The sequence below is a fragment of the Hippopotamus amphibius genome, chromosome 15 (assembly GCF_030028045.1).
Source record: "Hippopotamus amphibius kiboko isolate mHipAmp2 chromosome 15, mHipAmp2.hap2, whole genome shotgun sequence".
Classification (NCBI taxonomy): domain Eukaryota; kingdom Metazoa; phylum Chordata; class Mammalia; order Artiodactyla; family Hippopotamidae; genus Hippopotamus; species Hippopotamus amphibius.
This window is the reverse complement of record NC_080200.1, coordinates 5,239,122-5,250,679: the sequence shown is the minus strand read 5'-3', so window position 1 is coordinate 5,250,679 and position 11,558 is coordinate 5,239,122. Positions and strand designations below refer to the sequence as shown.

The following is an 11,558-nucleotide window of genomic DNA, read 5'->3' as shown; positions in this document are numbered from 1 at the left end:
AGTGTAATATACATCCCACTACTGAACTATACAGGTAAAACTGGTTAGGATGGTAAATTTGATGTTATGTGTGTTCTGCCACAATTTTCAAAAATAACAAATTCTATTAAGGAAAAATAAAGTCTGGCTAGAGATGTGGAAAAGCATTCAGGCTGAGTCAACTTTTCCTGCAACAACAAAGGTCATGGTTCCCCAGTGTGGATGGGAAGAGTTGGGTGGGAAAGGTAGTTAAACTCTGAGACAGATCCAGAGATGCATCCCTATATCCTATTACCCAGCTCCAGTCTAAACGGTTTCAGGATCAAGTGAAATTTGAGACAACTTCCTCTCAAAAATAATGCAGATATATGCAAAAATTCTGGATTTTCTTTCAGAGGACTCAAAGCTCCTCAAGGATCCACAGACCATGGGTAGGATCCATGTGCCTTAGACTGATGGGTTTAAGACGTCTAAAAGATAGCCCAAAATTACAGGGCACCAAATAGAAGCAAAAACACTGGAAAGGCATTTGGATTCTCCATGAAATGATCATTAAGCAGATTAAGCAGCGCTAAGTCTTGGCATCTGACAAGAATAGGGGCTCTGCCATTCTGTGATACCAAATGAGGACTAAAGTTTCCCTGGAGCCCCCCTGGACCCCAGGATAGAGCAGGCTCTATGGAGTTTCCCCACACCCTACATGGGCACCCTCCATTGAGTAGGGATGGCTCCCAAGGACTGTGCAGACCCTGTTAGCACCCCACGCGTAGCATCCCAGTACTGACAGGGTCCCTACAGGTCAGTGGCTCCAAATATGCCCATGGTTCTTTAGCCACCAGAGCATGTACTGCTTACATACAAGCAGCTCTCCAGCAATGATGAATGTAAGTTGGTGGATAAATACTCCGGCTCCCTTGCCTCTCAACTCCAAGTCTTGTTCTACACTGACTTCCAGAGGTCCTGAATAAGAAGGAGCCCCCAGCGCCCACAGCTGTCACATCATCCATGCTCCTTGTATCTCCCTCCCGTTCCCATCTCTCTTCCCCACTCCCTCCCAGCTGCTTCCTTGGGTCACCTCCCAGATAGACTTTGCACCCCAAATCCTTGTCTCAGGCTCTGCATCTGGAGCAGCTCAACCTAAGACAGTGACCATATAATTTATCATCCAAACCAGGACACTTTGGAGAATGAAAAGGATTGTGGTTAATAACTACACCAGGGCAATAGCCAGGACTGTCCCAGGGAAACCAGGATGTAGAGTCACTCAGCATTTAAAGGGAAACAGCCAGATGCCTTGCATGAGCCAAGAGGTATGTGGAAGATGCAGAGGCACCAAAGATGAAGCAGAAGCAATGACATCTCAGCAGGAGGCAGTGATGGAAGATAACCAGCGAGTACCGGCAGTCTCTCCAACACTCCAGTGACAAAGCCCCTGGAATTGAAACAGGACCTTGGAGAGAATTGACTCAGGAGACCCAGATTCAACTGAGATGAAGTTTTTACCACTTAGCAGAACTGAAGAGGCTCCAAATAGTAATTATGTCCTATTAAAGAAAAAAAAGAGTGAGAGTGACGTTTTTGTGATCCGGAATCTGTGAGTATAAAATTCTTCCCTCACCATGTGGGGGGGTCCCATTTCCTATTTCAGGTCTAATTGTAAATGGCAGTGAAAGGTGATAGAGCCGAAAAGCAGGGATTAGTGAGGGGGTTTTTGTCTGTGTCCCAGTGCTTTTTCCCATCTTTCCCCTTCCAAGTCTAACACAAGTCCATCCATTCATCATTTTATTAAAAGCGGTTGCCTTGAGCCCCACCTTCTCAAGGGGACCCAAGAGGAAATCAGTGTGTTATAAATTAACTATAGCAGGGCATCATCCCAGGAGCCCTGCCAGCTGGACGCTAGCCCTACACAGTCCATCCCAGACTTTCAGCCCTCCAGGACCTGTCACAGCCCCTGGCCCCACAGCGTGTTCATCCTGGGCTCAGAGCCTAGAGTTTCTTGTCTCTCTGCCAATGTGCCAAAGCTCAGCAGTACTCTGAATAATCCTCTTCCACATAGTTGGAGGGGAACCAGCCAACCTGGAAAGAGACAGGGAAGTGGTCAGAGCAGCCTCTGCACATTCTCCCACTGTTCCTTGACACACCAGGCAGGTTTCCTCCTACCTCAGGGCCTTTGCACCTACCTTACCTTCTACCCCAGAAAGTACCTCCCCCAGATAGACCCTCAGCTGACCACCCCCACCTCCTATGGGCCTTTACTTATGTGTCACCTTACCAGTAAGGGTTTCCTAATCATTTTATTTAACACTGCAAACCCCACCACTCCCAACACTCCTTATCTCCACTTCCTGCTTTTCCATAACACTTTTCACCATCTGCTTAGTTATATCTGTTACTTATTTATGAGCTTGTTGTCTGCTCGTCCTCCCTTCACTACAACAGGTCAGGGATTTTTGTCTGTCTTCTTCATCACTGAGTTCCAAAAGCCTAAAATAGTTCCTGGAACATAGTAAACACTTAATAAATATTTGTTGAAAGGATGGATGGATGGATGTTTGGGATGGATGGATGGATGGACAGGAAGATGATCGGATGGATGGATGGATGGATGGATGGATGGATGAATTCTTTACAGCCCAGACCTTCCTAAACATCCCAAAAGGCTCCCTCAAACACTAATTGTCCTCAACCACACACTAAATTTACCCTCTATGGTTCCTAAAACTGTTCACCTAAGCAATTATCCAGGTCATTTTTCACATATGTTTCCCTCTGGTAGAATTTAAGCTTCTAATCAGTGTATCTTTATCTTCACTGAACAAGTATTTTTTGAGAAACTGATACAAGCAAGGCAGTATTCTAGAGACTAGGAATTCATCAGCAGATGAAATAAAGAATACTCTCTGCCTTTGCGAGACAAAAATAAGAACCAGACAGAAACTTTTTTGAGAAAATTTAGTTCCCTCCTGGAAGTCCAAATTCAGGCAGACAAAAGATCACAAAAGGCAAAAGTGGTTGGTCTCTGCCTTTTCATGCATTAAATAAATATTGAGCACCTACTATGTGAAAATCACTGTTCCAGGCACTGGTGATACTGCAGTGAACAAGACAGACAAATCCCTCCCTTCATGCTTCCCAAACATGCCAATCACTCTCTCACCCCAGGGCCTTTGCTCATGCTGGCTCCTCTGGCAGACTTTCACACACACACACACACCCCACTATAACCTTTTTACCTGGACAACGTAACTCATCCCTCAGTGATCAGCTTGGCCTCTCAGAAGGTGTCCTGACCTGCTCCCAGGATGAGTCAGGGGTTCCCTGAGGGCTCCTAAGGTGCCTTATGATTCCCCATCTCAATCTCAACCGCTCACTGTTGTAACTGCATGGCTACAGGTCTGTGCTTCTCACCAAACTATGGGTTTCAAGAAGGCAGTGATTGTATTGTGCTCATTTTTGTCCCCATTGGCACCCAGCTAAATGCCCAGCACATAGTAGATGCTCAATAAATAAATGCAAAGCACATAAATGAAATCTCTGTGCCTTCCTCCCTTCCAACCAGGGAAGCCCTCCACATGAGCCCCAGCCCACCTACGCGACAACACCACTCTATAGACCTTCACTATAGCCAGCTCACCCACAGCCTTTCCCTGGGGCTGCCAAGTTCCGCCCCAACTCACCCGGCCATAGATCTCCCCTCGCCACCAGCCCTGCTGTCCCTTCTTGTTAAGGATCTTGATGATGTCACCCTCTTTGAGGGACAGCTCCGATCGGTCCCGGGCGCAGAAGTCATAACGGGCTTTGGCTGTGCCAAAATACTTGGTGCTCCCTGCTGTGTGGGAGAGAACAGACGTTGAGAAAGGGCCCTGGAGCAGACACCCACCCACTGTCTGGAGGCAGTGGGAGGGCAATGCTCCCATAGACCAGGATGAAGGGCCCCTCAGTGCTTTTTTCCACTGAGTGCTGGGTGCCCTATGTTCTGAGGGGACACAGTTGTCTTCCCAGAATCATCCTTCCAGCCCAACTGTCAACCAAATTTAGAAAATAATGCCATTTATGATCTTTTAAATGTTTTGCATATATTCATAGTAAAAGAAACAGAAGAAAGATGTGGAAATTTTCATACTAGGTAATATTAAACTAAAGAGGTCTCGGACTTCCCTGGTGGTCCAATGGTTAAGAATCCGCCTTCCAGTGCAGGGGACAAGGGTTCAATCCCTGGAAAGGGAACTAAGATCCCACATGCCACGGGGCAACTAAGCCCTGTGTGCCACAACTACTGAGCCTGTGCACTCTGGAGCCCGTGCACCACAATTAGAGAGAAGCCCCCGCACTGCAACTAAAGAAGCCCACACATCACAACGAAAAGACCCCGCATGCCTCAGCAAAGATCCCACTGCTGCAACTAAGACCCAATGCAGCCAAACAAATAAATATTTAACAAAAAAATAAATAAGTAAAATAAAATTAAGAGGTCCGAGGGTTGAAAAAGAGAGGGAGAAAGATAAGCAAGGGGGAAAATGATACAGAAAACTTTTAAAAGCACAATATTAAGTGATATTATAGAATATTAATTTGTAAGTATTTCTGCATATATGCTAATATTGAACATTCATATATTTCAAAAAGGAATGTGCAGATAGAAACATTTATTTGATTGGGTGATGAGAATAGGGACAATTTTTGTCTCAGAGTCCTAATGTTATGCTGGTGCTGCTTTTTCAAAAATATAACTTTTTGAAGTGGTGAATTGTTATTTTATTAGTAAACATTTCAACAATAATTAATTTTTAAATCCCTCTTTAAAATTTTTTTTGAAAAAAATTTTAAAAAAAATTTTTTTTGGACATGCAAGAATTCAGAAACTCCACCTCCCATGCAGCTTTTCTGAAAAACGTACTCCAGAAAAATAAAATTTGAATCAGAATAAGAAATCTTAAAAATAAAGAAAAACATGGAAAACAAAAAATATAGACAGAGTCTAAATAATTCTTATTGAATCTGCAAAGTGAAATGCAATGGTGAAGACAAGATTCCTAAAATATAAGGCATAATTGTTTTCGTTCATGGCAAACCATAGCCTACACTCCAGATAACTTCAACAAACCAGGTGAGTAAGATACAAAGGAAAAGGGAAGAACGAGTATATTAAAGGTCTTACTTTTCTGTGGGAGAAGGTTATCAATACTAATTAATGCCTTATACCCTGAGAAAACCATAATTCAAATAGACACATGCACCCCAGTGTTCATTGCAGCACTATTTACAATAGCCAGGACATGGAAGCAACCTAAATGTCCATCAACAGATGAATGGATAAAAAAGATGTGATACATATATACAATGGAATATTACTCAGCCATAAAAAGGAACGAAACTGGGACATTTGTAGAGACATGGATGGACCTAGAGACTGTCATACAGCATGAAGTGAGTCAGAAAGAGAAAAAGAAATATTGTATATTAACACATATATGCGGAATATAGAAAAATGGTACAAATCAATCGGTTTGGAAGGCAGAAATAGAGACACAGATGTAGAGAACAAATATATGGACACTAAGTCGGGAAAGCGGGGAGGGTTGGGGTGGAATGAATTGGGAGTTTGGGATTGCCATATATACATTACTAATAAGAAAAAAATATCAAATTGTACACTTTAAATATATGCAGTTCACTGTATGTCAATTGTATCTCAATAAAAGTTCTTAAAGAAAAGAAAAAGATGTGGCACATATACATAATGGAATATTACTCAGCCATAAAAAGGAACGAAATTTAGTTATTTATAGTGAGATGGATGGACCGAGAGTCTGTCATACAGAGTGAAGCAAGTCAGAAAAAGAAAAACAAATAACGTATGCTAACACATATATACGGAATCTTAAAAAACAGTACTCATGAACCTAGCGGCAGGGTAAGAATAAAGACACAAACGTATAGAACGGAGTTGAGGACACAGGGTGGGGAGGGGAAGCTGGGATGAAGTGAAAGAGTAGCACTGACATATATACACCAAATGTAAAATAGATAGCTAGTAGGAAGCTGCCACACAGCACAGGGAGATCAACTCAATGATTGGTGATGACCTAGAGAGGTGGGATAGGGAAGGTGGGAGGGAGGCTTAAGAGGGAAGGGATATGGGGATGTACGGGTAAATACAGCTGATTCACTTTGATGTACAGCAGAAACTGGCACAGCATTGTAAAGCAATTATACTCCAATAAAGATTTGAAGGAAAAAAAAATAGAAAGAAAAAAAAAGAAAAGGAAAAGGATAAAGACTATAAGTGTTTGGATCAGCCCTAACCTGAGACATTTTTTGTTCCTCTACCCCCGTATCACCCCTGATGTTGTAATACAGGCAAAATAAAAAGATTATATAATCTAAAAAAATACTAATTAATGCTTGATATTGATACAAAAATAAAGGTTTAGAAAGTGCAGGTAAGGACCCTTCTGGTTCCTTGTGTCCTCATCTTCCCCAATATGAAAGTAACCCCTTTCACTCAAGCAAATGGATATGCAAATCTCTCAAAAGCAAAGGGACAATCTGGAAGTGGGAAGTAGTTCAAGCTGTTTCACAGATAGGACTTCTCCATGCCCACAGGAAGGAATGTCCACAGCATCCCCGAACCTTCCCTACACAATGGGAAGGAGGCCCCCTGGCCCCAGCTGGAGACCCCCTACCCGGCGGTTTGCTGATGGCTCTCCTCTCAGGCTCCTTGAAGGGGAACTGCAGGGTGGTGTCCAGCGACTTGAAGCAATCCTTCAGAGAATTCTGTTGGTAGAATTCCACCAGCTCCTGGAAAGAGAACAGCAGGACAGATGCTCTCCCAGAGGGCCAGCCCACAATGGGGGAAGAGCTGGAAGGAACCACATCCAATTCCTCACGTGAAACAGGCCCCACTTCTGGCCTCCCTGGCAACAGATGCCTTGAATGCCCCCCATGATGGGGAGCTCACTCTCTTCTTGGTCAGCCAGGACCATTTTATGGTGAAGAAACCACATTCTCTCAAGACAGTTCTCCTAACAGCCAGTTCATTTTATGATAAATTTACCGAATAATCAATTTTGCCTGATGGCCAGCTCAAGAAAACCAACCCCCCCGGGTGTCAAGAGCCCTATTTTTACAAATAATTTTAATAATAATAAATGCTGTTTATTAAGCACCTACTACGTGCTGGTCAGTGTGCAGCCACACATCATCAAAATCTCTTAATAATCATGGGAGGTGAATACATTGATGAGTCCCCTATTTTGTAAATGGAGAAATTGAGTCACAGGGAAGGCTTGTCCAGGGTTCCACAGCTGGAAAAGGGCAGATTCAGAATTCAGTCCCAGGACAGGCAATAGAGTGTAGTAGCTAAGAGCTGGCCTCTATAATAAGACTGATCTGAATTCAAGCCCCAGAAGTAGTGTTGTGTTCATGAATATTTATTCCACAAATGCTCAAGCTGATATTTTTTTTGGCGGGGGTGGGGGGGACAGGGTGGCTGTGCTGTGCTGCATGTGAGATCTTAGTTCCCTGACCAGGGATCAAACCTGTGCCCCCTGCATTGGAAGCACAGTCTTAACCACTGGACTGCCAGGGAAGTGCTGCTCAAGCTGATTCTAATAGTGGGGAGACAGGCAAGTCAAAATTAAGAGACATTCTGCAAAACAAAATGTCTTATGTTTTGGACTTCCAGACTTCAAAAGTGCCAAAGTCAGGAAAGACCAAAGAAATAAATAAAAGACTGGGGAACTATCACAAATTAAAAGAGACACTAAGGAGACGAAAGGAATGTGCGATGCTCCTGATTATATCCTGGGGGGAAAAGGCTATAAAAGACATAATTGAGGCAACCAGAGAGCTTGGGAAATGGGCTGTGTATTACAACAATAATTTTGGATCAATGTTCAACTTCCTGACTGTGATGATGATACAGTGGTGAAGCCAAAGAATGTGTTGGCTCTTTGATACTCATGCTAAAGTATCCATAGGAAGGATCTCAATGCCTGCAAATTACTCCTAAATCATGCGGAATAAATGCGTGAGTGTGTGTGGAGAGAGAGAGAGGGAGAGAGAAAGCAAAAGAGGAAGAATATTAGCAATCAGTAAATCCAGGTGAAAAGTCCACAAATATTCATGACACTATTCCAGTAACATTTCAGTAATTTTTTCGGAAATAAAAAATGAGGAGGGAAAATTTTTCAGAATTAAAAGTTTGGGGGAGAAAAAGATTTGTGGAATGAACAAACAGTCCCTAATCTTTTGGGCATTTGAGGCTCAAGTGAAATATGAGACACCTTCCTTTCCCCACCACAAAAAAAATGCAGATATATGCAAACTTCTGGATTTTCTTCCAGAGGATTCAAAGCTCCTCAAGGATCCACAGACCACAGGTAGGATCCATGTGCCTTAAACAAATAGGCTTAAGATATCTAAAAGATGGCACATAATTACAGGACACCAAATAGAATCAAAAACACTTGAAAGGCATTTGGAGTCTCCATGAAATAGTCATTAAGCAGATTAGGCAGAGCTAAGTCTGGACGTCTGACAAAAACAGGGGCTCTGCCATTCTGTGATACCAGGTGAGGACTAAATCTCAGTTTCCCCCATCTGTGAAATGGGAACTCAGAGAATAAAATGGGAGGATGAACTGCAGTCCTATCTGTAATATGTTTGACACCCAGTAAGCGCTTTGTAAATGTTCACTGCTGTTATTATTAGTGATGTTGCTGTTACTATTATTATTCTCATTGTTGGTGATTAGGAAAATGAGTTTAAAGCCAATTGCTCTATAGTACCTCTCAGAGGGGCTGTTCTGAAAGTGGGAAAGCAGGGTCCCAGGATGGAGCTTCAGAGACGGTCCTACCTAAAGATTCTGGGAGGCTGGGATTAGGGGTAGATTGGCCCTTACCGTAAGCCCCCGGAAAGCCTTCTTCTCTGTAATCCGGTACAGTCCTTCTGCTGTCATGATTTTAATATGCTTGACCTCAACATTATACCTGGAAGCAAGGAAAGAGAGCAAGATGGTCATTGGGTCCTGAGTCTGGGAAATCAGACCCATCTCCTGTCGAGTCAGCCCCATGCTACACACCCCCTACCATGGAAGAAGCATTCTTGGCTACTTCAGGGAAGGGGTGACCACTGGAGCCCAATAGGATCCCTTCCCTGGAGTCTCTGCTGCTATAAGCCTTAATTTCTTCCTCTATATAATAGGAATCATCTTCCTTGACTCACAGGGCTTTTGAGAAGTCAAAAAGATCTTGTAAAGAAAACACTGTTCTAGAATAGATAGAACGAAATCTCCACTTCCACCAACATGAAGGACCATAAAATCTAAAGCATGTGGGAGAAGGGATCTATTTGTACCAATATGGCAGGTCACAGACTCATAAGGACCCAGAAGAAGCATGAATTGGCAGACGTGGTTCTGCCAGTATGAAGAACTAGATAACCAAAAAAATCTCCTACTCCAAAAAACCCCTAGAAATGCCAAGAAAATAATGCTGAGCTCTCAAAAAAAAAAAAAAAAAAAAAAAAAAAAGGGAAATCCCCAGAGGCCAAAAATGAGGATGAAACTTAAACATATATGTATTTTTACTTTTTTTTTTTTTGCCCACGCGATGCAGCTTGAGGGATCTTAGTTCCCCAACCAGGGATCAAACCTGGGCCCCCAGCAGTGGAAGCTCAGAGTTCTGACCACTGGACTGCTGGGGAATTCCCAAGGAGCATATGTCTTGATCACATAGAAACATGAGATGAATTACTGGGTCCTTGTTGGGTAGAGAGTTGGCACTGAGACCCACCCACACCCCATAAGACTGGACTGTCAAAAAGCTACATCCTCAGGAAAAGAACTGGTCTAGAAATACTCCACCCATCACCACAGCAGGGACTATATGAAAGCTTGTTTGTCTCAGACCCAAAACAGAAAAGTCACCCTTGAGAATTCATAACCTCAGTCCCACCCTCTTATGGGTTTAGTGTTTATACTTAAACCACCTAGGTAGTCAGGGAAACTAAACAATTAATCAAAAATATTTTAACCTGAAAAAGAAATTAACTTGTTGGTGATTCCCAACAGAAGCAGATGCAAAATCTCTGGGGACCCAGGCAGCAAAGATACCCACAGGGAAAGCCCCATTTAAGATCACAAGACAAAATGACAAAACCAACAAGGAAACGAGTCACCACAAGCAAGAAGCTGCACCCAAGAAACATAAAGTCAGCAGACCCAGGGTCTGCAAGACTTAGGTCCTGATTGCATTCCTGCCTCTTCCTAGAGGATGCTAAATGCCTCTTGGAGCTTCGCTTAAGAAGCATATCTCTTTCCTGTGGGTTGCCAGTCAATTAAAAGAAATAAGAAAGATCAAAAACACCTAGGACCCTGCAGGAGCTCAATAAAAGATCGTTATCATAACTGTGCACTCCCCTTTTCCTAAGCACCTGTGGTGCCCAGGTCACAAGGGGAGATGGGTCAGGAAAGGAGGAATTACTTAATGCTGATGGCAAATTCTGCAGCATCCTTCACCCTCTGCCGCACCAAGAACGTCCCGTCCGAGCGGTTGGTGAGAATGCTTTCTGCTCCAGCTCGCTCCATGGGGCCAGCGTACCTGTCAAGATACACCAAGGAGAGAGGTCCACACAGCCGCTATATTGCCATATTGATGGTGCTTTCCCCCCAACCCCTGTGATTTTTTTTTTTTAACGTAATGACAGCCTGGGTCTAGCAGCCCTTCGACACCAAGGTAAACCCTGGTGGAGGCAGTGGCCAGAGTCCTGAAGTGGGCAGTGGCCATTAGCCATCTGGAAGTCACACCCAAGTTTTCACCCCTGGGTTGCAGGAGACAACTCAGTCCTTTGGGTGTGACTGTGTCTCAGTGTGACACAATAAGAAATACATGTTTGGTCTCTGTGCCCCCTGACCCTTCCCTGGCATATAACTCCTGAAACCTTAGGAATCTCCAAAGTGATAGGTGTCTTTTTGTATGCCGATGAGATGATTGGGGGGCTGTTCAATAGCCTCAGGATGCGGGCTCTTGGCCGGAAGAGCCAACCACGTGATTAGAGGGTTAGAACTTTCAGCCCCACCCCAACCCTACATCTGGGAAGATGGAGGTTGAGTTAATCACGAATGGCCAATGATTTAACCAATCTTTCCTACATAATGGTGCCTCAACCAAACCCCAACCAAATGGTTTTGGAGAGATTCCAGGTGGGTGAATACAGGGAGGTACCAGGAGGGTGCAAGCCCAAAAAGGGCGTGGAAGCCCCCCCCCCTCCTTTCCCCATACTTTGCCCCCTGCATCTTTTCCATCTGACTGTTCCTGAGTCAAATCCTTTTATAATACACTGGTAATCTAGCAAGGAAACTGTTTCTCCGAGTTCTGTGAGTTAGTGTTAGCAAATTACCGAATCCAAGGAGGGGGTTGTGGGAACTCGCCCATTTATAGGTGCTGGGTCAGAAGTAGGAGTGGTCTGGGTTTGTGATTGGCATCTGAAGTGGGGGATTGTTTCGTGGGACTGAGCCCTTAATCTGTGGGATTTGTCGCTAACTCCAGACAAATAGTGTCCAATTGAATTGAACT

At 43.8% G+C, this 11,558-nt stretch overlaps 1 protein-coding gene across 2 annotated transcripts in view; it reads right to left on the bottom strand.

Moving 5' to 3' along the window:
* Positions 1 to 1,748: 1,748 nt before the first annotated feature.
* VAV1 (vav guanine nucleotide exchange factor 1) overlaps positions 1,749 to 11,558 on the bottom strand; it is a 62,447-nt gene continuing 52,637 nt past the window's right edge. The window contains exons 23-27 of one of the 2 annotated variants that reach the window (XM_057710095.1): positions 10,467 to 10,583; positions 8,885 to 8,972; positions 6,666 to 6,780; positions 3,657 to 3,808; positions 1,749 to 2,055 (exon numbers count right to left, since the gene is read on the bottom strand). In XM_057710095.1, coding sequence (XP_057566078.1) covers positions 2,002 to 2,055; positions 3,657 to 3,808; positions 6,666 to 6,780; positions 8,885 to 8,972; positions 10,467 to 10,583 — 526 coding nt within the window. In that variant the 3' untranslated portion in view covers positions 1,749 to 2,001. The remainder of the gene's footprint in view (positions 2,056 to 3,656; positions 3,809 to 6,665; positions 6,781 to 8,884; positions 8,973 to 10,466; positions 10,584 to 11,558) is intronic. The other variant, XM_057710096.1, reaches the window with a different exon arrangement.